Source organism: Rhinatrema bivittatum, chromosome 6 (assembly GCF_901001135.1).
Source record: "Rhinatrema bivittatum chromosome 6, aRhiBiv1.1, whole genome shotgun sequence".
Lineage (NCBI taxonomy): Eukaryota > Metazoa > Chordata > Amphibia > Gymnophiona > Rhinatrematidae > Rhinatrema > Rhinatrema bivittatum.
The window spans coordinates 23,100,056-23,126,425 of record NC_042620.1 but is presented as its reverse complement, the minus strand read 5'-3'; the positions used below and the strand labels follow the sequence as shown (position 1 = coordinate 23,126,425).

The following is a 26,370-nucleotide window of genomic DNA, read 5'->3' as shown; positions in this document are numbered from 1 at the left end:
GCTATCGCATGTGATAAGCCTTTGAAATTGACCCCCTAAGTTAGCTGGATAGGTAGCACATCCACTGCCTGCCTACTGTCTGGCCAACTAAGATTAGTGAGGCTGTTTAAAAAAAATAAAGCCCATTTAGAAAATCCCTTTTTACAAAAAAAATTCAATGGGATATCAGATACTGAGAAATTTTGGCAAGAAGCAATCCTATACCCAGAGGCATCAATCTTTTTCCCTAGTTGGTAATCAAAGGCTCTGTCCAGGTAACATACTGGACAAAAAAAACCCGAAATTTTATAAATTCCCTCCACTCCCTGACTAAATTTCAGCTGGGTAAATAAGAGATGGTGCTGGAGGGTTTTCCAGCCGCAAGTCTACACTTTCTCCAGTGAATGCCTGGCTTAAGTTGGCCAAGTTAGTAGCTGTCCTAAATAAATATACCTAGATAACTTTATCTCTCTCCCTCTCTCTCTCTATATATATATATTTTTTTTTTATATATATTTATATTCCACTTTTTCATGCACTTCAAAGCAGATTGCATTCAGATACTATAAATATTTCCCTATTCCCAGAAGGTTTACCATCAGGGATGATAACTTTAAAATGGGTGCGCGGGTGCCCATATACACGTGTACCTGGACGCGCGGCCAGATGCGCTGAAGTTTTATATCGTGCACGTGAATACGAGCACATGTTATAAGACAGGCCGGGCGCGTGTATGTGTGCTCCTGATTTTAAGCATGTACGCACACAGCAGGAAAATGCCTGATTTGAGATGCACAAGTGAAGGAATTTTATAACAGGTGCGCGTCCAGACCATGACCAGTTTCACCAGTTTGTCCACCAGTTTTCCCAGTCTATAGCTAGGTCCTGAAGACCCCCCCCCCCCCCTCTACTTCTTTAGCTTGCACTGCTCCAGTTAACCCAAACTCTTCAAGCACTTCATAGATGGCTGAAAATAGTTTTATTCAGACTCACACCTCATCCATAGAAGAAAAGCTTTGTGCTGAAATGGACCTGGACCCGCGCCCAGGCATGTAGCTACAGGCATGCATGTGTCTTGGCCCGGGCCCAGAACACCCATGCCCTGCTCACATTCCGCCCATTTTTTCCCCGAAACAAGCTATTGGTGCATCTGTATCTGTGCGCGTTTGTGGCCGGTTTATAAAATCAGGTGGACACGAGCATGTGCTAGATGCATGCACTAGAGATGTGATTCAGCCGAACCTTTTGGTTCGACATTTGTTATCAGCACGCCGCGGGAAATTTCGTTTTCCTGCAGTTCGGGCTGATTTTTTTTTGGCAGCCCTGAAAAACGAATTTTCCCGAAATTTCAGAAAAATCCACTTCTCACATCCCTATAATCCCCCCCCCCCCCCCAAGAGTTACCGAAAGTCCCTGGTGGTCCAGCGGGGGTCCCGGGAGCGATCTCCCCCTCTCGGATCATCGACTGCCAGTAATCAAAATGGCGCCGGTGGCCCTTTGCCCTACCATGTAACCGGGGCTACTGGTGCCATTGGTCGGCCCCTGTCACATGGTAGGAGCAATGGATGGCCCGTGCCATGGTAAGGGGAAAGGGCCACCGGCGCCATTTTGATTACTGGCAGCCGACGGCCCGAGAAGGGGAGATCGCTCCCGGGACCCCCGCTGGACCACCAGGGACTTTTGGAAAGTCTTGGGGGGGGGGTCAGTCAAGTCTTGGGGGGTTGGAACAGTGGGGGTTTGAAATTAATTAAATTTGAAGGGTTGGGGTGGGTTTTTGGGTTGTTGTTTTTTTTAAATGAGCCCTTTCTCCCCCAAAAAATGATAGGAAAACCACACGAAATTTCGTGGGTTTTCCTTTCATTTTGTCAGCCCCCCCCGAAATGCAACAAAATAGGAAACATTGTCTTTATTTCCTATCTCGTTGCAAACGAATGCATATCCCTAGTGTGCACATCTACTGCTTTTGGCTTTCAAAATTAACCTCTAAATTTGTACCTGAGGCAATGGAAAGTGAAGCGAATTGCCCAAGGTCACAAGGATCAAGAGTGGAACTTGATCCCTGTTTGGCTGGTTTGCAGCCCACTGCTCTAACCACTAGGCTATGCCTCTACTCCACACTACCCAGGTCACTTTAACCAGGTATATACAGAGAAACACTTACCTGGCTAAAGGCTGATAAATGACCACATAAAGATACCTGGATAACTTTCTTGCTGATGAGCCCATATATCTATCAATATATGTATATGTATATGTTTGTATGTATGTATGTATAAAATGAACCATATTTGTTAGGGATCTGCATTCGTTTCAAATGAATGTGTAATCTGAACTGAAACGACCCATTTTCATTTTAGCTTGGATTACCAAAAAAAAACAAATGTCCTCTCGCTAAAACCCCCCCCCCCCAAATCTAAAGGTGTTTCATTTCAGAAATGAATGTGCACTATTAGTAAATAGTGCCCACCATCCCAAGCAAAAAATGCAGCCCCTGCCAGTAACTCACCCTAGCCCAACCAGGGCCTCCCAAAGCTGCATATATGGACATGCTCGCCAATGTTTTAAATTTATCCTCAAAGAGTTTAATTCAGTGGCACTCAAAATTTACATTTTTTAAATTATTTCTTCTGGGATATTATAAAAGACAATGATCAGAAATATGACTTCCAATTATAATTTTAAAAAATTATTTTAATATATTGCTTTCAATTTCTTTGTAATTACTATCGGCACTGGAATTGCCCATCTGTCTATCCAGTTTAGAGCCTTAGAAAAACTAGCTGTATCTATAGTTAGGTAACATTTTAACCTTCTGTATTACAAATCCCTTTTTTTTTTTCCTTCTCCGGATTAACACATTGTTAAATGCCTGGTTGCTTCTAATGAAGCTGATAATTCATGCAGCGCTGGATTGTGACTGACTTGTTCATTTCTGTCCCTTGTTTTGCTTCCTCTCTCCGTTAGGCCTTCACAGGAAACAGCAATGCGGACAGCGTGGTGCTGCACAAGTTCCTGCATTCTATCAAGGTCCGCTTCCTGCGCTTCATTCCTCTGGAGTGGAATCTCGGTGGCAGGATCGGGTTGCGAGCTGAGGTCTACGGCTGCGTTTACAGTAAGCACATATTAGGCAGAGTTGACCTAGAATGTAGTTATCCACGTGTACAGGCCTTTTAGGCAGCAATACTAGCTGTCTTAATTCTTTGGTTTTTTTTAAAAGTTTTAAACATTTTATTATTTTTATGCCGGTATTGCTGCCTTAAGGCTGACATTCTTTACTTAAAATAACTTTATTTATATATTTTGCTTTTTTATTTTTTATTATCATTTTTATGGAAAGATTTTTTTTTCATATACATCAGATAAGAACCATATAAGGAACAGAATAGTGCATAAGCTTGAATTACAAAAAGTGACGGGTAACTAAGCACTTCGTACAGTTCCTTAATACTTACAATTAGTCCCCAAACCAATATCCATCCCACCTTCCCCCCACCCTATTGTGTAACTCTTTATGTTACACTTTATGTACTCCGTATGTAACTCCAAGTAAGGGGACTGGTAGATTACTTGGTGGAAACGAAGGTAGATACCAGATATCCGAATCTGAAAGTGCAGTGAAACCTACTGTTGGGGGTTAGATGGAAAACCAGAGAGAAAGCCGAGAGCAAGAATAGAAGAGGTGAGGAGAGAAATACTCTTTTACAGGAGGCCAATAATCTTGAGGAGACTGAGGGCTGTGGGGGATTCTTGTGTAATGTGGCATAACCAGGCTAGGTATTATAGGTATACCCCTTTCAGCTGTTATGAAGGAAGGGATGGGGTATGGCAATTAGAATTCAGGATGTAGTCTCAGTGGGAAGAAAATTTAGGAAAGGTTGCCAGATGGAGCGGATCAGCTCTTTTTTCTTGTTAGTAGACATTTTTTGCCGACATAGCTTCCATGGTAAGTAGCTTGATCATCTTCTCCTCCCAGAATGGTTGAGAAGGAGGGAGAGGACCAATCCAGCTGGACAGAATAGTTTGTTTCGCAGCAAGACTGGCTCTGTCTAGAAATAGCTTGGAGCTTTTTTTTCAAGAGTTGGGAGGTAGAGGTAGTTGCCCAAATAACCAAAAATGCATATCCATTAGAAGAGGAACTTGCACGATGTGAGTGCACAACTGCCGGATGGTATCCCAAAAGCGGTGAGCGAGTGGGCAAGCCCAGAAGCTGTGAAAATAATCATTTATTGACTCTTTGCACTTCTCACAGATTGGTGATGGGCAGCACTTATATTTAAATGCTAGAGCTTGTGAGGTGTGTAACTGCCATATGAATTCATATTGCAATTCACGTAATATGTTTTCAGAGATTTTTGGGCTATAAGATAAGTAGTTTTGTAGATCTGGTAGAGTGAGTGATATTTCAGGCCATCGGGACCAGCGTGTAATCACTAGCGGCTCGGAGATATGAGGAGGAGGGTAACTCTGACAGTCGCTTGGTGAATGAGGCACATGAGGGTTTCTGGCTTTTGGAGAAGCGGAAGAGTGTCTCTAAACTATCATATTGTCCTAGGTTGGGATTAACTATCAAGAGCGATTTAATATAATGGCGGATTTGTAAATATGCATAAAAATCTGTTCGGGGAAGTTGAAATGATTTTTGTAAGTCTAGAAAGCTGACTAGTGTGTTCGACTTGGGCAAAAACGGATGATGCAAATGTGTAAGACCATATCGGCGCCAGCGCTGAAAAACCCTTAATGACAGATCTGGGGGAAAATCGGGATTTTCACAAAACTCTGGGAAGGCCGTAGTGATAGAATTGAATCCTACTTTCTCACAGAGCAGGGTCCATGCCTTTCGACAAGCAGAGAATAAAAAGCGATGCTGGGAGAGAGGGAATAACGTTCGCTGGACATTGTAAGAGAACAGAAAGGGAAAAGCCTCCGAGCCAAGTTCTTAAGAGATTATAAGGAGAAAATCGGGATGAGGCGTGTATCCAGTCTTTGATGATGTGGAGCATGCAGGCAAGATTGTAGTAACGAAGATCTGGACAATTGAGACCCCCTTTAGCCCGTGAGGATTGTAAAATGCTGTCTTAATTTTTTTTTTTAAATGGGAGAATCATTTGTGTATTTAGTTACTAATTATTTGCAAACCTTTGATATTCTGCCTTTTTCCAAAGTTGGTCTCAAAGGGGACTACAAATAAATAAGGATGGCTAGTAGGAATACAAGAGCCATATTTGATCAAGGGTCATTGAGTCAGTCTCAGGCATAATGGGTATTTCTACCACTAGCCAATAGATTGGGGGAAAGGCCTGGATGATGAACAGCCATATCTTTGCTTTCTTCGGGAAGGAGAGGTAGGATGGTTCTAAGTAAAGGGGTTGAGGTATCTCCTTCCAGACTTCGTGTGCATAACAGCAGAAGGCACAAAGTCTTGTTCCCGCCAGTTTTGCAGATGTGGAGGTGGGGGTCATGAGAAGAGCTTTTTGGGAGGACTGGATTTCTCTGGTAGGGATGCAGGAGGTCAGAAGACAGGAGAGGTATTCAGGAGCCTGCTTATTTACACACTGAAAGCCGAAGCAAAGGGTTTTGATTTTAATCTTTGTTTCTACCAGGAGCCAATACAGTTTCTGCAATATAGGTGTTATGTGATCTGTTGCTTTGGCCCCTATTCTGGCTGCAGTGTTTTGCAAGAGCAATGCTGTTCGTAGGAGAGTTACAATAGGTCGACTGGTGATAAGTGCATGGATTATGGTAGTTAGATTGTGCTGATGAAGGTAGCATCATAGTTGGTGGATCTGGGGGAGATACAAAACATTTAAGGGCAGGGCTTTCAATGCCAATGTTTCTTAAGTGCTGGATCAGAAGTTGGTGATCGACTGTGTCAAAAGTGGCAGAAAGATTTATCACTGCTACTGCTACCACTACTACTAGTTAACATTTCTATAGCGCTACACGACGTACGCAGCGCTGTACAAACACACAAGTAAAGACAGTCCCTGCTCAATAGAGCTTACAATCTAATAAGACAAACATACAGGACAAGAGCCCTGGGGATGGTGAGGATGCAGGACATTGCTCTCCTCAAGGTAGTTGAGGATTTGGAAGTAGACCACTTTTCCAGTAGTGTGAATAGAAAGCGGAGGCTGGAGGCTGGGCAGTAATGATCATAGTTTTGGATCAGACCTGGCTTATTTCTTTCTTTATTTTCATGAGGAAGGGGTTTGATGAAGAAAGTGAAGGGAAATGTTTCTGCGCATCCCTGGCAGTTACCGATCCGGGCTCAAGGCACGTTGTGTTCAGCTTTAGTGTGCATCGGGGCCTGTGATTGATTTATTTATTTAGGGTTTTTTTTATACCGACCTTCGTTGTTGGACATCAAATCGGTTTACAGGCATTCTGCCATGCCCCCCACCCCAGATGCCATGGTCGGCCGTTGGAGCTGCTTTCCAAATTATCTCATTCTGCTTCCTGTATTGATTGACTATGACCAATTGCCTCTTCTTCCTCGCCCCTTTAAGACTAGGAGGCATCAAAGAAAGGAAAAGGAAGAAGAAAAAAAAGGTTAATGAGGGGGAGAAGGTAAATAAGGGGTCGGGGGGGGGAGTGAAAGATGCTAAAGAGAGGGAGGAGATTTGACTGAAAAAGAATAAGAGAGAGGTAGAGGTGGTGGAGGGGAGGAAGATAAGAACAGAGAGACATATGAGAGAGGCTGAAAAAGGGAGGCAGGAGGAAATAAATAAAGATACAGAAAGGGGTCAGAGAATGGAAAGCAGAGGGACTATAATCAGGTGCCATCTTTTCTGGTTCAGGTAAAACAAATAAAAAAATTTTTTCATCCAAAATCGGCATAATGATTATTTTCCTGCCAAGGGGCAGACTTTGTAATTAGGGGAGGAGCTGAGGCCTTTAAACATTTACTTTCCTTTTTTCATTTGTGCCGTTTCTGGATGCAGTGTGTGTGTGTGTGTGTGTGTGTGTGTGTGAAAGAAGGAGGAGAGATGGGAGGGGAGAGGCGGCTGCAGGATAGGGGATCTCACTGGATCCCCTGAGGTTTTTACTCAACGGATGGCTGGGCCCTTTAAGAAAGCAGCCCAGGGGGAAAGTTGGCTACACCTCGTGAGCTCTAGCTAACTTTCCGGAAAAGGGAACTCATTTGCAATTCCAAGCGTTATCCCTGTGGTAAAAGCATTTACCGCGCAGTGACGCATTTACTGCAGCTTAGTTAATCACTCGCTTGGAATTTAATGAGTTGGCTCGCCTTTCCCATGCTGTAAATTCTTTAAACTGATTGTACTGCTAGTCAATTATATCAGGGTAAAGTTCCAAGGGCTTAATAGGGAACTATCTAGGTAGAATGGCTGAATCTGCCTAAGTGGATTTTATGTCAGCTACAATTACTATTTCATTTGCACAGCACATGTACTTTTAGACACAATAGAAAGAGATGTTCCCGGGGGAATAACTGGGTTAAGGAAGAAAACAACACATGCACATTTACATTTTGAAAATAACGACATGCAATGAGCATAATTTTCACTCTCTTTTTAGACAACTTAAAGTAAGTGCACATTTTTAGCCAGTTGAAAATCCTCATTGGCGGATTCAGTCATTCTACCTGCATAGATACCGCAGCCATTGAATATTTCATAAGTAACATAAGAAATGTCATTCTAGGTCAGATCAATAGTCCATCCAGTCCTGCATCCTGTCTCCAACAGGGGCCAATCCAGGTCACTAGTGCCCAGTAGGATCTCAAAGAAAAGTTCAATCACTTTTGCTCAAAACCAGGGATAAGCATTGGCTTTACCGGGTCTGAATGGCTAAAAAATAGCATTTTATGGACTTTTCCTTCAGGAACTTCCCTAGACCCTTTTAAACCCAGCTATCCTAATCTCTTTCAGCACATCCCCTGGCAGCAAATTTCACAGTTTAATTGTGCACTGAGTGAAAAGAATACTTTTTCAGATTTGTTTTAATTGTGCTTCATTGACTGTCCTTTAGTCCTAGTACTATTTAACCATTCCATCCTATTCATGATTTTATCATATCTCTTCTCAACCATCTTTTCTCCAGGTTGAGAAGCCCTAACCTGTTTAGCCTTTCCTCTCAGGGCAGCTGTTCCATTCCCTTTATCATTTTGGTTGACCTTCTCTTTAACTTTTCTTGTTCTACTATCTCTTTTTTAAAATAAGGGCTACCAGAACTGCACACAAACCTCAAGGTGTATTTGCACCGTGTATCCGTACAGAGGCATTGTTCTGTCTTCCTTTTTATCTTCCAGTTGATTCATAATAATGCACAATATTCTGTTTTATTGACTGCTGCTGCACACTGAACTGAGGATTTCAAAGTATTGTCCACATCAACTCCAGGATCCTTTTCCTGGATGGCGACACCTAACACCATGTGCCTATAGTTTGGATTATTCTTCCCTTTATGCACCATTTTACACTTGTACACATTAAATTTACCACTAGATTCATCATTCGGCTATATTTATTTATTTATAGCCGAATGATGAGTTACGAAAAAAAAAGGGGCCAGCCACATCGTGGCGGTGCAGTTTCACCCACCGCAGTGTGGCCGCACCACACACTATCGCCCCCGTAGCACCACAGGAAAAGGTTTAGTTATTTCCCGCGGTGCTGCCGGGAGATAATGTGAAAAACATTATCGCCGGCAGCGCTGCCGTGAGATAACTCTACCCAAACCCCTCCCATACTCCTACCCTTCCCCTAATTTTAATAATACCGCACGCGATACCGGCACATCGCACAATAAAGAATGACCCTATTTGCCATTTAGAAGCCCAATCCTACAGTTTCATAAGATTTTCTTGCAGTTCCTTACAATTGGCTTGTGATTTAACTACTTTCAATAATTTTGTATCATCTACAAACTTGATCAATTCACCACTCCTTTTCCAGACCATTTATAAATGTATTAAAAAGTGAGGAACCTAGTGTAGATCCCTGGGACGTTCGACTTTTAGTGGAATGATCACTCAGTCATACTCTCTGTTTCCTACCTTGTAGCCAGTTACTAGTACCACAAAGAAACTTGCCGCCAATCCTATAACTTCAATTTCCAGATGAGCTTCTCATGAGGAACAATGTCAAACATCTTTTGAAAATGCAAATACACTTTATCAACTGACTCAAGTCCTCAGGTTTATTAACACCCTTCAAAAGATCTAACAGATTGATAAGAAAATACTTCCCTCTGCTAGATCCATATTGGCTGTGCCCCGTCAATCTATGTCTATCCCAATGATCAATAATTTTGTTATTCAGACTAGGTGCTAACATTTTACCTAGTACCAATGTCAAATTCACTCATCTGTAGTTTCCCTGTTCATTCCTGGAAACCTTTCAAAAACTGGGCTTTACATTGGCCACCCTCTAATCCTCAGGTGCCATAGCTGATTTGATCGAGAAGTTAGAGGTTACGAGTAATAAGTCTGCAATTTCATTTTTTAGGTTTTTTTTTTTTTCAGAATTGTAGGGTATACACCATCTGGTCCTAGTGATTTGTTACTATTTAGTTTGTCAATTTTCTCTATTACTTCTTCCTGATTCACCATGATTTGCTTCAGTTCATCTGAATCTTCACTCTTAAAAAAATGTTTCCAGGGTAGGCATTTCACTGATAACTTTCTCAATAGAAACTAAAGCAAATAATTCATTTAATTTATCTGCTGTGACCTTGTTTTCCCTCATATCCCTTTTACCCCTCAGTCATCGAGCAGTCCAATGGACCATTATATAGACTTCTTGCTTTGAATAACTTTAAAAGTTTTTATTTTGAGTGTTTGCTCTCTGGTAAGATTCTTTTCAAATTCTTTTTTAGACATACCTTATTAATGCTTTACATCTGATTTGCCAGTGCTTATGCTATTTTGCTATTTTCTTCATTTGGATCAATTTTCCAGGTTTTGAAAGATGTTCTTTTGGCTTCAATACTCTTTCACCTTACTGGGTGATCTTCTTTCAGCTTTTTCTAAAACATGGAATACATTTTTTTTTTCTGAGCTTCTAAGATGGTTGTTTTAAACCGTATCCATATCTCATGCAAACTTTTCATCTTTGCTACTTTTCCTAATATTTTTTTCTAATTTTCTCATTGTCTCCTTGTTTAAAGTTAAATGGTACCACTGTAATTTTCCTTAATATACTCCCTTCGGTGATTATGCCAAATTATGATCACTATACCAAAGTGACCCCAGTCACTGTTTCCTCTTGCACCACATCCTGCATCTTAGTGATGATCTCTTTTTATATAAATTTGTGATAATTATGTGCATATCTTTCCTTATGTTTTGGTCACTATGGCCTGGATTTTCTAAGGTCGCAGACCTTGGAGAATCCAGTGGTAACGGGGGGGCAGATGGGCATAGTGGGGGGTGGGCCTGTGAAAGCCGGCAGTGATTGCACCTCCGCGGTGCTATTGCTGTCGGCTTTCACAAACCAATAGCGCCGCCGTGAAAGGTGGTGCTATTGGGCGCATTACTGGCGGCGATAAGGGCCCTTACCTTTTTGCTGTCAGCCATGTCTTCACCGCGTCTACCCCGGTGTCGCCCCGACTCCTCCCCTTCCGGTGCCGACTCCACCCCGATCTAGCTATCGCATGCGAAAAGTCCCTTTTCGCGTGCGACAGCTATAGAAAATGACCCCCTATAACTCAAGAATGACTAGTTATATCTATCCTAAACTTACTAAACTCACTGAACTTCTCTTGAATCAAATTATGAGTGAGCCATTTTTTACTTGGCCCTGTTTAAGGTATCAATTAACTGGGATTACTTCACTTTTCAATTAACTGGTAGCACTCCATTTTGGATGCTATACATTTGAAAATAAGCAAACACTGCTGTTACTACAGTGACTTGCAGACATCCTGAATGCAGAGAGGCAGGTGACTAAATGAATATTCAGTTTCTTCTGTTAACAGGGATTGGAGCTGATCCCTCCCCAGGCAATTTTGTAATTGTTTTCTTTCATGTTGGGATCCCAAATCAGTGCTTTTTTTATTTAAGCAATTTCTAATTTACTTCTTCCAATTTTGCAATATGGGCCACCATAGAAATTAATTTATAATAATCTTTTATTACTCTTTCTTTAAGCAGATGCAAGAATTATATATCAACTCATATTCTCGTTTATATTACTCATATCACTCTATCATAAATCACCTGTAGCATCTGTTTTTCATAATCCAGCTTTAAATGTAGCCTTAGTAAAAGAGCAGAAAAAACCTTGCAATATATCATAACCTCATAATGTAGAGCACCAAATCAGTGACATCATTCAAGATTTTAAGGGAGCAATTTTGCTGCAACACACATAAGTTAGTAGGAAAATACATCCATAGTTTATACCAATTTTCAAAGAGGATTTACGCATGTAAATTCATTTTGAAAATTAGTTCGGCAAAACTGCATGCACACAATTAAACCTGCTATTTTGTGCAAGTAATTTTGCCATGGGAATTTACATGCATTGTTTTGAAATTGAAAAATTAGCTGCATATAATTTCCCCTATTCCAGCCCCTGGCATGCCTCTTCCATATGCATCAGTCTCCGCACATCCACTCACACACACACATGCTGTACTATGGATAGGTTTGAAAGTTGGGCTCCCTGTGTTTACGCAGATAATTTTATGAGCATATTGGTTGCAGTTTTCTAAAGGGCCGGATTTACGCGCGCAGGGCCCTCGCGCGCCGGCGCGCCTATTTTGCATAGGCCGCCGGCGCGCGCACAGCCCCGGGATGCGCGTATGTCCCGGGGCTTTGTAAAAGGGACGGGGAAGGGGGCGTGTCCGGGGCGGGACCGGAGTCAGGGGTGGTTCGGGGCGGGACCGGGGGCGTGGCGCCAGCCCGGAGGCGTGGTCGAGGCCTCCGGACCAGCCCCCGGGTCAGGTGATGGCGCTTTCAGCAGGCGTAAATCTGACAACAAAGGTGGGGGGGGGGGGTTAGATAGGGCCGGGGGGGTGGGTTAGGTAGGGGAAAGGAGGGGAAGGTGGGGGAAGGGCGAAGGAAAGTTCCCTCCAAGGCCGCTTCGATTTCGGAGCGGCCTTGGAGGGAACAGGCAATGCGCGCCGGGCTCGGCGCGCGCAGGTTGCACAAATGTGCACCCCCTTGCGCGCGCCTCTTATTGAGAAATGTGAGCATGTACATGCAAATTTTTCTATGCATAAAGTTTTGAAAATTCACCCCATGTGTATATTTTCACATGCATGGGGAGAGGTATTCCGGTGGGTCGAGTGTGGGCCAAATGAGACTTACATCTATAATTTTTTATTTTAAAAGAATACATATAAATTCTATCATCAGACCTACATACACCAAAAAGCAGGTATAATTGTTTTACTTTTTACTGCTTGCAGAAGATTTTATGGTGCTTTTGACCTGTAGTTTTATTGAGGTCGATATTCAAAAGACATTTAGACGGATAACTGAAAAGTTATCCATCTAAATGGCTAACTGGCTATTTTTAAAGCCATATGCGGCTAAATTCTAACTGCATAATGACTTCTGCAGCTAGAATTTAACCACATAAATTGGGGGTGTTCCGGGGGCAGCCGGGAGGCGTTTCTGGGTGGGCTACAGTTAGCTACATAAGTTATACGACTAATACTGTATTCGGACTTAGCTGCGTAAGCTCTGGTCGCGCCGTAGGGCTGTCGTTAAATTGGATGGATATACATATCCGGCTAACTTTAAGGTAGCCAGAGATATTAAAGAGAGGTTGGCTCCTTGCCCCCTCCTCTGTATATAGTATTTATTCTATTTTATTGCACTTTATATATTTATTGCTCCGCTCACCGCTTCTTTATTTTCCTACTCCAAGTTAAGGCTTCCTTGTTATAATGTAACTGTATGCTCTGTATCTCTTGTTGATTGGTTAATTTATATTCTACTTAGTTCATTGTAAACCGAATTTATTTGATTTGTATCAAGAAAGTCGGTATATAAAAGCCTTAATAAATAAATAAATAAATAAATATTCAGCTTCACACCTAAATATCGACCTCATTGTATTTTTTTTTTATTTCTTTTGTGATTTTATTTGATGATTTATTTGTATTGTCTCTTTTATGCATTTACTATGAATGTTCGCACTGTAAGTGGCCTTAGATTTTTCACCAGGCATCTAATAAATACATGAGCAAATATATTTGCTGGGATAGCTTTCAAAAATTGGTGCAACTTATGCACATATTTGCCACCTAAATTATGGACAACATTACAAAATTACCCCCATAAGCCTGGTTCTCTAGGGAAGAGCTCGGGGGCACCTCATAAAAATAGAAATTTATCTGGTTAATTTTTTTTGCTTCTTGACAAAAAAATGAAAATTTACAAATATAGACAAGATTATGCCCTCACCTGCCGTCATTTTGCCAAACCTGTTGGGTGCTAAGAATATCCGAGAAACTGATTTTTCTTTAACAAGCTTTTCAGTCGTTTTTCGGCAGGTGCAATTCCTGAATGAACATTATCTCAGAGAGAGTCTTCAGCGAGCTTCCATGAATACTAATTTCCTCTTCTGAGGAGCATTTAAACCCCTGACATTTAGAGTTGTTCTATTAATCATGTATCAGCCTCGCGTAGAAATGAGCGTTGGTGAGCTTGGATTCCTGCCCCTTTGACATACACTTGAGAAGATGTTCAACTCCCTTCCCTGCCTTGCTACCAGATCACCTTCTCCATGAGGGTGGCTGTGTGTGCCACAGCAGAAAATAATATTCCTTGCTCTTAAAGGATAAAAAAATTGCAAGACTACAGAAACTTAAAAGGTGAATTTTAAAAAAAGCCCAGCGCGCATCAGGACTAGGAGATACGCGCACAGGTCGGGCTTGCCAGCGCCAAGCGGATTTTAAAAAGGTGCCCGGATAGGCGCGTGCTTGCCACCGCACGTATAAATGAACGTTTTTAAAAAGGGGGGAGGGGGGGCGGGGCCCGGGAATGGTTTGGGTGGGGGTGGGCTTTCCTGGGTTCAGTCTTGAAGTTTGCGCGTAAATACTTACGCTCGCTAACGTATGCCGGAGCGATGGATGACGTGCAAGCTGTAAAACAAAACAAAATGGTAGGCAGATCGATGGGATTTTAGAGGTCAGGTCTAACGGGAGAAGGGAGGCTAATAGACTGGGTGAACTGGGAGTGAACTGGTAAAACTGGTAATGGTGCCGGCACATGGGTCTTCCTTGTGGGTGGGAGAAGAAGGAAGGGGAAGGGGTGGTCAGAATTGGGACCGGGCTTGGCGTACAATGCTGTCTCCTTCCTTAGGTGTTACAAAGGTTTTTTTTGGGGGGGAGGGGTTGAAAAGCACCTCCTCAAAGGGCCTTACTAACAAGCTCACAGGGAGCACAAGGCAGGAGGCAAGGACAGGAAGAGAGAACGAGATAGGCGGGTCAGGCACAGCAGGGAAAGACAGCGAAGCAACACACTGTGGGGGACCCTGCACTCAGGGAACCTGCTGCCACGGCAGGAAGCAGTGAAAGGAGCATCCATAAAAGGGCTGCAGGTGGTGATGTCATCTTAGGGTGTCTGCTAGGTGCTCCTGGCTGGGTACATATATATAGCGCGCATATAGGTGCACGCCCACACCTATGGCGCAGGTCCCTGAGAAGCTGACATCGACGGGTAGTAGTGGCAACCTCTCATGGAGATGGAGCACTGGGGCTGGCGAGTCTGCTATCTGGAGCCCATTTTTGGTGAGAGCAAAGGCTAAGTGTGTACAGAGTTTTGAAAATACTTGCACGTGTACTTGGAATTATCAGTTCACCGATGCATCCACCACGTCACCCATTCCTTCTCCAGTACCCCCTAGACTTTCTAGCACTTCACCCGGAACTGCTACCAGTTCACCCTGACCTCCCACCAAAAAGTACAGACCACAGGCAAGTCCAATTTCGCTCGTGTGAGTAAATCAGCAGGTGAATAAGCGTATGAATCAGTTCAGAAAGGCACATGTATATGATTCTTCCAAATAGCAAGTGCCTCGTGCACTTCTTAACTCTGCCCAAGAACACCCCCACACCGCCCTTTGTTCTGCCCCTGTAAAATGTGCACGCAAATCTGAAAATATGCACAATATACGCTTAACCTCTAGGAAACAGCATGTACGTGCGTAGATGCTATTTTACATACTGAGCCCTTTTTGAAAATTCACCTTTAAGGACGTAGACACATGAAACCACGTTGAAAGTTTTCTAGTGTGCGTGTAACGGGCACCAGCTTCTAAGGTGAATTTTATAAACTTGGTGCATGCATTAAATGGGGCACGCGAGCCTAAGTCAGGCTTACGTGCGCTGAGCAAAGTTTCATATCCCCGCCTCTACTCGGGCAGCCTCCATCACCGGAAGTGTTCTTCTTTTTTTTTTTTTTAATCTTACACTTCCTCCATAGCAGAAGTAACGTTATGCAGTACTGGATCTGGGTGCACACCTGGGCGCATAAGTGGGCAGATTTTAAAACCTATGGGCCTGATTTTAAAAAGCATTTACTCGAGTAAAAACCAGGTTTACTGGAGTAAATTCACTTTACTTGAGTAAGTGGGTTTTTGAAAATTGCTACAATATATGCCATTGACTTGTCTATAGGATTTACTCACATAAGTGCACTTTACTTGAGTAAATGGCTTTTGAAAATTGCTACAATAGTAGCTACATTTTCGCATGTAACTCCTTTTGAAAATTACCCCATATGCGCGCGGCCTACAATTGTGCGCGCTACCCGGCGCGCACAAATGCACGCCCAATTTTCTAACATGCGTGCGCAGCCGCGCGCATGTTCTAAAATCCGGGGTCGGCGCGCGCAAGGGGGTGCACAATTGTGCACCATGCACGCGCCGAGCCACGTTGCCTTCCTCCGTTCCCTACCCCCCCACACCACCTTCCCTTCCCTTAACTCTCCCGCCCCCCCAGCCCTAAGCTAAACCCCCCTACAAAAATTAACGTACAAGTTACGCCGGCCTTGGGCAGGTGCAAGTTGCGCGCGCCGGCCAAGTGCTGGCGCGCGATCCCGGGCACGGCGGCAAATGGCCGCTGTGCCTGGAGGCTCCGGCCCCGCCCCGCCCATGCCCCACCCCTTTTTGCAAGCCCCGGGAGTTACACCCGTCCCGGGGCTTTACGCGCGCCACCGGGCCTTTTGAAAATAGGCCCGGCAGCGCGTAGGGCTTTTAAAATCTGCCCCAAGGTTTTTACACCCACGGCTCTTGGTCACACTCTTAAATGCCCACATCCCGCCCAGACCATGCCCTTTTTCAATCCGAGTGAGGAGTGTGCACAGCGGGAGATGCGCATGAATCTGGGGGGGATGGGCTTTGAAAATTCAGTGGGTGCGCGTAAGCCTCCCCTCATTGATGCATGCCAGGCTTTCAAAATTCACCTTTAACGGGTGAATTTTCAAAGGCGTTACTCATGTAAAGGTAATATACTATCGAAGCTATTTTCAAAATCATTTAACTGAATGCAAGTAAAACCTATGGGGGTCATTTTCAAAGGAGTTACGCATGTAAATGTGACATACTATCGTAGCAATTTTCAAAAGCTATTTACTCGAGTAAAGTGCACTTACTTGAGTAAATCCTATGGACAATTCAAAGGCATATATTGTAGCAATTTTGAAAAGCCCACTTACTTGAGTAAAGTGTATTTACTCGAGCAAAAACCAGTTTTGCTCGAGTAAATGCTTTTTAAAATCTACCCCTATGCACAATTCGATGGCATGTATTATAGCAATTTTCAAATGCCCACTTACATGGGTAAAGTGAATTTACTTGTATAAAACCCAGTTTTAAGCAAGTAAATGCCTTTGAAAATGAGGTCCTTGAGTGTTTAAATTCTTTTGAAAAATGTGGCCTACAGGGCACGATTTTCAAAACCATTTACACACATAAAACTGGGTTTTACACATATAAATGCACTTTATCCATATAAATGGGCTTTTAAAAATTGCTACAATACATGCGGTTGAATTGTCCATAGGTTTTGCCCATGTTAAGTTTGCTTAAGGGTACATTTTAAAAGGGGTGCGTCGATTTTATAACCTCTGCTCCAACCGCATCTGCCTGCGGGGTCAGTCTTCGAAAGGCTTCCCTGCCTACCCCAGGGACATGTCTTGCAGTAGCCAAAAACATTCCAACTGAAGCATAACAACGCCAATTCCCGTAACAATGCCGAAACCCTAGGACATATCGCCGACTGACGATTAATAACTTCCACCACCCCACGATTGTCACACCAAAACACAACCTTCCTGTCCCGAAGGTGATGACCCCCCACAACACCAAGGCCACCACAATGGGAGACAAGTCCAAGACAATTATGTTCCTTGTAACACCGTTCTCCACCCATGACAGAGGCCAACTGCTAGCACACCGTTCCCCCTGCCGGTACCCCCCAAAACCACATGCCCCCTGCTGCGTCTGAATACAACTCCTAATCCTTATTGGAAACCAACCTCTGCTGCATGATACATACCCTATTAAAGGATTCCAAAAAATGTATCCCAAACCCTCATCTCCTCTCTAATCCTCCCGGAAACCCAAATAAAATGATGCGGCCTCACAACACCTGCTGTAGAAGCTGATAGACGCCTTATAAAAGCCCTTCCAATCGGGATCACCCTGCAGGCAAAATTCAAAGACCCAATTAAAGACTGCATCAACGTCAATGACTCTTTCTTAGCTAAACTGACCAGCTCCCTCAGTTTCCGCACTTTCTCAGCCAGTAACTTCAGAGTCCAAATCAATCCCCAAAAAAGTAAGCCTTCCCATTGGACCCTCTGTTTTGTCTTTAGCAATGGGAATCCTGAATGCGCCAGCCACTTCCAGGAACCCATCAAGAAAATCAGAACACACCGTCAACTGCACAGGACCCACAAACAGAAAATCATCCAGATAATGCAATATGGACAAATTACCCGTGTGCTGCACTGTCACCCATTGCACAAATGCACTAAGGGGTAGATTCTGAAACCCCAGCCCGTGCAAATCCTGGGGTTTACGCGCGTGGCTGGGCCTTACGCGCGCCGGGCCAATTTTCAAATGGCCCGGCCATGCGTGAAAACCCCAGGACGCGTGTAAGAGCAAACAATAAAGGAACCCTCCATGTGCCATCTCTCAAAAAGGCCCACCTCTCCTCCACGAGGGTCTGTGCCCTCTCCATTGCTGGTCCCACGCGATGGAACTCACTACCCACAAATCTCCGACTTGAGCCTTGCACCATGAAATTCAAAAAGAAATTAAAGACCTGGCTCTTTAAGCAGGCTTACCCAGAGTAGATCCCTCTTCCATTAACCTTATGCTGCATCACCACTTGACCTGAACTTATATTGTTACTTGTTATTTTATATTATATTACTTGTTGCTCTGTTTTGCTATTTCTCGGCCTCTCTTTCTCCCCTGTCCCATCCCCAGTGCCTGTTTTATGTACTTTCCACCTTTAGTTGGATGTAAACCGGTATGATTAACCACTAATGCTGGTATAAAAAAGAAGTAAGTAAGTAAGTCAGTCAGTCAGTCAGTCAGTCAAGGGGCTGTCCGGGGGGGGCAGGGCTAGAGGCGCCTGACACAGTGGCCATTTGCCGCTGTGCCAGCGTGCACAACTTACTCCTGCTCTGAGGCAGGAGCAAAAGGTAAAATAAGAAAATCTGAGGTATTAGGATAGGGATAGGGGGAGGGCAGGATAGGTGAAGGGGAAGGGAGGTTAGGCTACGTGGTTGGGAAGTTCCCTCCCAGTCCGCTCCTTAATTGGAGTGGACTGGGAGCACTCTGGGGGAATTCTGCGCAAAAAAAATTAAAAAACGCGGGAGAGTGGGCGAGCGCCCGCTCTCCCAGCGCGTGCACAGGACACTCTCCTGTGCGTGAGATACAGTAAAAAAATAGATGTAAATTGGGCCCGGTGTCCCTAGCGCCTCTTTTCGGACAGGAGCGGCGGCTGTCAGAGGGTTTGACAGCCGCCGCTCAATTTTGCTGGCATCGGTTCTCGAGCCCGCTGACAGCCACGGGTTCGGAAACCGGATACTGGCAAAATTGAGCGTCCGGTTTTCATCCCGCGAGCCGCGGGCCTATTTCAAATTTTTTTTTTTTTTTACTTTTTTAAACTTTCGGGATCTCCGACTTAATATCGCCATGATATTAAGTCGGAGGGTGCACAGAAAAGCAGTTTTTACTGCTTTTCTGTGCACTTTCCCGGTGCCCGGAGAAATTAGCGCCTACCTTTGGGTAGGCGCTAATTTCTGAAAGGAAAATGTGCGGCTTGGCCGCACATTTTACTTACTAAATCGCGCGGGAATACCTAATAGGGCCATCAACATGCATTTGCATGTTGCGGGCGCTATTAGGTTTGGGGGGGTTGGACGCGCGTTTTGGACGCGCTATTACCCCTTACTGAATAAGGGGTAAAGCTAGCGCGTCGAAAACGCGCGTCCAAATGCCGGCTAACAGTGCGCTCTGTATCGGCCTAATAGTTTGTAGCTCTCTTATCCCTGTTCCTCACTCTAGTCCAATGCTTACCTGCATCCGATACCTCACTTACCTGCATTCTGTTTCTGTGCTCCGGTTACACCCATACTCTCACCCACTTCCAGTGTTCTAGCTCCACACTTACCCGCACTCTGTTCTAGTGTTCCTGAAGTTCACCCTTACCTACATGCACTTCAGTCCTCTCCAAAGTCCCAGCCAGCCTGTCCCTCACTCCAGAGAATCTGCCCAGCCTGTTCCTCACTCCAGAGGCTCAGCCCAGCTTTCACGTTATCTTTGAGTTCCGAAACGTCTGCTTTTGCTCCTGTTCCAGCCTCACCGGACCACCGCACTTGCCCCAGTCATTCTGACCTGCGCCACTCCTGGAGGTTGGTGTTCACCTAACCTTGCTACCACCCAAACCCATAACACAAAGCCATAAAAATGAAGCTAGCATAACGGAAGATCAACTTGCTTTGAGTCATTGAGAAGTGGAAGAGGTTTCACCGCATGCATTCATCCATCAGACTTCACATGAGAAGGCAAAATCTATGTCATACGGGCGACGGTCGCCCGTATGACATAGTGAGGGCAAAGGTAGCGCCGGCGCCATTTTGAAGATTGGCAATACGGCCCGCGTGCAGGAGGTCGCTCCCGGACCCCCGCTGGACTTTTGGCAAGTCTTGTGGGGGTCAGGAGGCCCCCCCAAGCTGGCCAAAAGTCCCTGGGGGTCCAGCGGGGGTCCGGGAGCGATCTCCTGCACGCGAGACGTCGGGAGCCAGGAACCAAAATGGCGCCGGCGCTACCTTTGCCCTGTCACATGATAAGGGCAAAGGGCCACCGGCGCCATTTCTCAACGCAGCCTTGGCCAGAGAGCTGGAGATCGCGCCGGGACCCCCCCCCCCCACTGGATCCCAGGTAATTTAAAACATTTTGGGGGGGTTCGGGAGGGTGGGGGATTTGTTTTAAAGGTTTGGGGTGGGTTTTAGGGTTGTTTTGGTGTGCCGGTTTTCCCGCGCCCTATTTAACGATACAATACAAATGCCCCTGACCATAAATCGGGGGCATTTGTATTGTATCGTGCACTCTAACGATTTTGGACGATTTTAAAATTATCTGACGATAATTTTAATCGTTCAAAAACGATTCACATCCCTACTATTTACAGCAAGCTCATTCTTGAGGGCTGCATAAAATAGCTGGTGGGCTTGATTTCAGCCACATTTAGTATTAAGAAAAATGACCATCTGATACATTTTCACCAATGTTGGTTGTCATTCAAATCTCTCTTTTTTTTTTTTTTTTTTTTTTAAATGGCAGTTCAGAGGCTCTGTGTAGCTGCCAGAAAAGTCACATAATAAATCGCCTTTTCATGCCTTAAAAGATTGATCCTCACTCTGAATAAGGCATTACATTTTCTGCTTCATTAAAATATGCATGACCCTCATAATCTCTTTGTTGATATGCAAAGTCATTCACCTGACATCGTCAGCAACTGGCACGGAGCAGGGGAAGCACTCTGAGCACTCTTCAATCACAATGCCACATTTAAACGTGATTCAAAACTCTTTCACTCTGCTCCTTATGATCCCATGGGAAAATGAGCAATAAAACCAAAAAATAGAAAGTTTTCATTTCTGCTACAAAATGCGGTGCTTTATTTATTTATTTTTTTTTAAAACCAGAACCAAAGGTGCCATCCCACCCCCTTCTCCAGCAGTAGACATAAGAGAACGGTGCCCTTACCCGATGATGTCTTCCCAGGCTGCTGTCATGAGCTAGGAAAGGCACCAGCGGGGATGAATGAGGCGAGAGAGAGGATTCCTTAGAGATGTTGACGCTTGATTATTGCGATGCTCTGCGTGTTGGCTTTTCCCTCCAAGTTACCTCCAAGGCTCTGCAGCCTAGTTCAGAACGCTGCAGGCCGTGTCATTTCTAGAGATGTGAATCGTGTGATCGATCGTCTTAACGATCGATTTCGGCTGGGAGGGGGAGGGAATCGGATCGTTGCCGTTTGGGTTTTTTAAAAATCGTGAAAATCGTGAAAATCGAAAACCGGCACACTAAAACATCCCTAAAACCCACCCCGACCCTTTAAAATAAATCCCCCACCCTCCCGCACCCCCCAAAATGCCTTAAATTACCTGGGGTCCAGAGGAAGGGTCCCGGTGTGATCTTTTACTCTCGGACCTCCGGTGCTTGTAGAAATGGCGCAGGCGCTACTTTTGCCTTGTCATATGACAGGTCAAAGGTAGCGCCGGCGCCATTTTGTTTTTTGTCCCTCGAGGTCAGGAGCATAGGAGATCGCTCCCGGACCCCCGCTGGACCCCCAGGGACTTTTGGCCAGCTTGGGGGGGCCTCCTGACCCCCACAAGACTTGCCAAAAGTCCAGCGGGGGTCCGGAACGACCTCCTGCAGTCGAATCGTGTTGTCTACGGCCGGCGTCATTTTGCGCAAAATGGCGGCACAAAATGGCGCCGGCCGTAGACAACACTATTCGACTGCAGAAGGTCGTTCCGGACCCCCGCTGGACTTTTGGCAAGTCTTGTGGGGGTCAGGAGGTCCCCCCAAGCTGGCCAAAAGTCCCTGGGGGTCCAGCGGGGGTCCGGGAGCGATCTCCTGCCGCAAATCGTTTTTCTGTACGGAAAAACCAAAGGTTGCGCCGGCGCCATTTCTACAAGCACCGGAGGTCCGAGAGTGGAAGATCACACCGGGACCCTTCCTCTGGACCTCAGGTAATTTAAGGCATTTTGGGGGGGTTCGGGAGGGTGGGGGATTTATTTTAAAGGGTCGGGGTGGGTTTTAGGGTGTTTTAGTGTGCCGGTTTTTTTGCCCTCCCCCTTCCCCCGATTTACGATTTTTTGACGATAAATCGGGGGAATTGTTATTGTATCGCGGCTCTAACGATTTTTGACGATTTAAAATATATCGGACGATATTTTAAATCGTCAAAAAACGATTCACATCCCTAGTCATTTCTGGAAGTAGGATCTCTGATCCATGTGACGCCAGTACTGTTCAAGTTCTACGCTTCCAGTTAGCTTGCAAATCAAATTTAAGATTATGTGGCTGGTACACAAGATCAATCATTGCCCAGCACCTTCTAGCTTTCACTCGCTGCTGAAGCTCTACCAGCTAGTTAGGTCACTGAGATCTTCTTCAGTAAGGAGATGATTAACTCAAGGGTTTTTCCCCATAGACCAAAAGGGGCCCATGCAAAACTGTGCACTCAGCCGAGCGCACTGTTTAACCCAGGAGAGGGCGCCTGCTGTGGGCAGGCATTAATTTCTGAGCATAAAAATGTGCGGATTGGATGCAATTTTTTTTTTTTTTTTGCATGTGGGATGAATAACTAATAGCGCTCATCAACATGCATTTGCATGTTGATGAGCGCTATTGGTTTCACGGCGCGTTGGGCGTGCGTTTTGGAGGTGCGTCCACGGCCCCTTCTGCTCTAAGGGGATTAGCGCGTCCACAATGCACGTCCAGTGCGCCGCGGCCCGATAATGGGAGAAAAGCCTTAATGATTCTGGCCCTAAATTCGCTGACTGTTCCTTCAGTGCCTCAGGGCCACCTTACTGAATCAGAATAATTTGCCAACTGAGCTAACAGCAAATCATTTAGTTCCATAAATGATTAAAACCCTATCTTTATTCAGCAGGCCTCTGAGGACTTGCTTTGATTTTTAGTGGATAGCTACTGAGCTTCTTATCTTGAATTACTGCAACCTCACAATGGGCAGTCTTTGTAGGATAGTAGCGTGAGTGTTTTTATGTTATAGTTGTTGTATTTATTCTCTGTTTAATTCTCTGTTTGGATACTGTTGATTTTACTGTGTATGTGCATCTGTTATCTGCTCAGAGTAGGCAGTGATGCGGGCTATAAGTATTTAAAATAAATAAATTAATAAGGAAATAAAAAACTACCAGTGGGGGAGCTGGGGGTGTGTGTGTGTGGAGGGGGAGGAGGGACGAAAGCACCAGTGCAGGAGTGTAGGGAGATTCAGAGAGAGAGAAAGCGAGATGTCGGCAGCACCAGTGCTTCTCTCTCTTGCTCATTTCCCTCTCAGTACACACACTGGTGCCTTTCCTTTTCCTGTATACCGTGATTTTTTTGCCTCTCTCTCTCTCTCTCTCTCTGTTCCCCCTCCCACTCCATCTTTCTCTCCTCCTACCCCCTGCCTGAGCATTCACCCTCATCACATCATCCCCTCCTCCTCACGTCGTCGTCCCCCCCCTGTTAGCAGCTGACTTATGAATCCTAAGAGTACAGTGGATTGTGGGCCTGCTGCTGCTGTATCTTCCCCTGTCATCCCGCCCCCCCCCCCTCCAAAAGGAGGGGGAGGGGTGGTGACAGGAAAAGGGCTGGTTTAGGCAGCAGAGAGCTGTTCTCTGTTGCCTGCGATTCGGCCGATACAGTAAAAACCGCGGGAGAGCCGGCGCTCCGCATCGGTTCTCGAACCCGCTGACAGCCATGGGTTCGGAAAACGGACGCCGGCTAAATTGAGCGTCCGTCTTCCAACCCTTGGGCCGTGGTCAGATTTAAATTTTTTTTTTACACCCTCCGACTTAATATCGCCATGATATTAAGTCGGAGGGTGTACAGAGAAGCAGTTTTTTCTGCTTTTCTGTACACTTTCCCTGTCCCAGCCGAAATTAACTTCTGCCGTTGGGCAGGCGCTAATTTCTGAAAGTAAAATGTGCGGCTTGGCTGCACATTTTACTTTCTGTATGGCGCGGGAATAATTAATAGGCCCATCAACATGCATCAGCACTAGACCGATGAATGGGGAGGGACACGTTAGCCTTTCAACACTGGAAAGATGAGGGTGGTCTCTGCAGGACCCTAAGATGTTCACGCCACTCCTCTGTCCGCACAGCCGGGAGACAGAGAGTCTGGCCGGCCACTGCGTCGCGTCTTGCAGAGGCAGGCTTAGACGAGAGATCCTCAGGAAAAAAGGGAATGAAGGAGGAAGTAAAGAACGAAATTGAAGGGAAAGTAAGCATAGAGAATACAAGATGTGGGCATGGATGTCATGGAGGTTAAGGCAGTCAAAAGTGTAATTTGAAAGGCGAGCACCATGATCCTCTGTAGGAAAGTCAGCATTAGCTCTTGGGGAGGATGTTTCTTAAAGCTACTCACACGCATGAATTGGCTGCCCGAAAATGCCTGTCCCTTGTGGAAGAGCGCACGTGCTTTTAGCTGTATTTCGGTGTGGCATTTTTTGAAGGAAGGGTTATTTAGGGTAGGGTCGGGAAAATAAAAACCTTGTGTAAGTGAATTTTCAAAGGGGTGACACATGGAAGGTTAGCACACATGGTCACGACCGATCCTCGGCACACACGACTCGTGCGTATGAATTTATGAGACTACTTTAAAAAAAATAAATAAATAAAAAATCCGCAGGCAAATCCAAACCCTGCCCTGAATCCGCCCCCCAGAGCACTTATTTTTGTGTGTGCGTGTAAGAGAACGTGCGATTTAGGATTATATATAAATACTTCCACAAGCACAGAAGCCGGGCAACTTTATAACAAGTCATTGGTGCGTACGAGCCCGTCCTGTACGGCTCTGAAAATCGGGTGCTAAAAGTGGCGGAATCGCAGTCGTAGGAAGCAATGGACGCCGGAGGACAGAAGGTCCTGTAGCCTCACTGCGAGATTCTCGCTGATATATTTGGGGTTGAGGCATATACGTGGTGGGAGTGGAGGGTGTTTCTGGTGGCTCCTGAAATATCTTTACATAAGAACATGCCATACTGGGTCAGACCAAGGGTCCATCAAGCCCAGCACCTTGTTTCCAACAGTGGCCAATCCAGGCCATAAGAACCTGGCAAGAACCCAAAAAACTAAGTCTATTCCATGTTACCATTGCTAATGGCAGTGGCTATTCTCTAAGTCAGCTTAATTAATAGCAGGTAATGGACTTCTCCTCCAAGAACTTATCCAATCCTTTTTTAAACACAGCTCTGGAGTCATGTGACATGTATGACATTGTTGCTGTTGCTTTTGTCAGACAACTTCCAAAATGTCTGTTTTTTTTTACAACTGTTGCTGTTCAGGATTTCATTATGCTCCATTTTCCCTCTAGATGCTAAAAATAGTGAATTAAGTCCATAGTCAAAATAATAAAACCAAATAATAATAGCAATAATAATGTGCAAACATATTAAAGAGGAAATTGTAATAATTAGCAATGCACTGAGACACTGGGGCGGGGGATTATTGCACTTGCGTGCCATGCCATGGGCTCGGGATGCCGGCACACTTCAGCTTCATTCCTATGCCATTCAGGTGCGCCGTTATCTGCCTGGAACACAGCTTTGCCTTGTTTCTTATTTCTAAATTGAATCACCTATCTGGAATCTCTATTACAAGCTGGTTTCTTTTAATACCTTGCTTTCTAACTTTCTTCTCTAAGATAATATCCCATCATTATTCATGCATATCTGGTGTAACAGTCCTAGAGGGTAAGCCGGTGCTGTAACGATGGCACTGAAGCTACTCCAAAAAAACAAACTGAAAAAAAAAAACCAGATGAAGAAAATAATTCCGAGAATGCAGCTATAGGTAGAGCAGACTATTTTGCTACTGGTGTATCTCTTGCTATGTTCTACGTGGAAGCCAAGAGGAATGGTTGCTGGTTTATTCTGAGTGATTGTCTAGGCTCCAGGCTTCCTGGGAGTAGGAAAGGAAATTAGTGGGCCAGTTAATGTCTGTATAGTATTTGCATATCAAGCATTGGATTATCAGTGGCTCATGTATGAAGTCTATTTTAGGAATCTGTTTGCTTCAAGTCTTGGCAAACAGTATGCAGAAATCTATCCCTTGTTTCCATATCTAGGTCTCATTAATTTTCTGCCAGTGTAAGCAGTAATGCTTTAAATAACTGTGAGAACAAGTCAAAAAATTCAGCCTAAGTTTAAAAAAAAACC

General features: G+C 44.8%; 1 protein-coding gene across 1 annotated transcript in view; it reads left to right on the top strand.

Annotated features, from left to right (window-relative positions):
- The window catches only part of CNTNAP5 (contactin associated protein like 5), a 690,244-nt gene that overhangs the window by 176,143 nt on the left and 487,731 nt on the right, over nucleotides 1-26,370 (top strand). Inside the window, exon 3 of the mRNA XM_029605214.1 lies at nucleotides 2,944-3,091. Coding sequence (XP_029461074.1) covers nucleotides 2,944-3,091 — 148 coding nt within the window. The remainder of the gene's footprint in view (nucleotides 1-2,943; nucleotides 3,092-26,370) is intronic.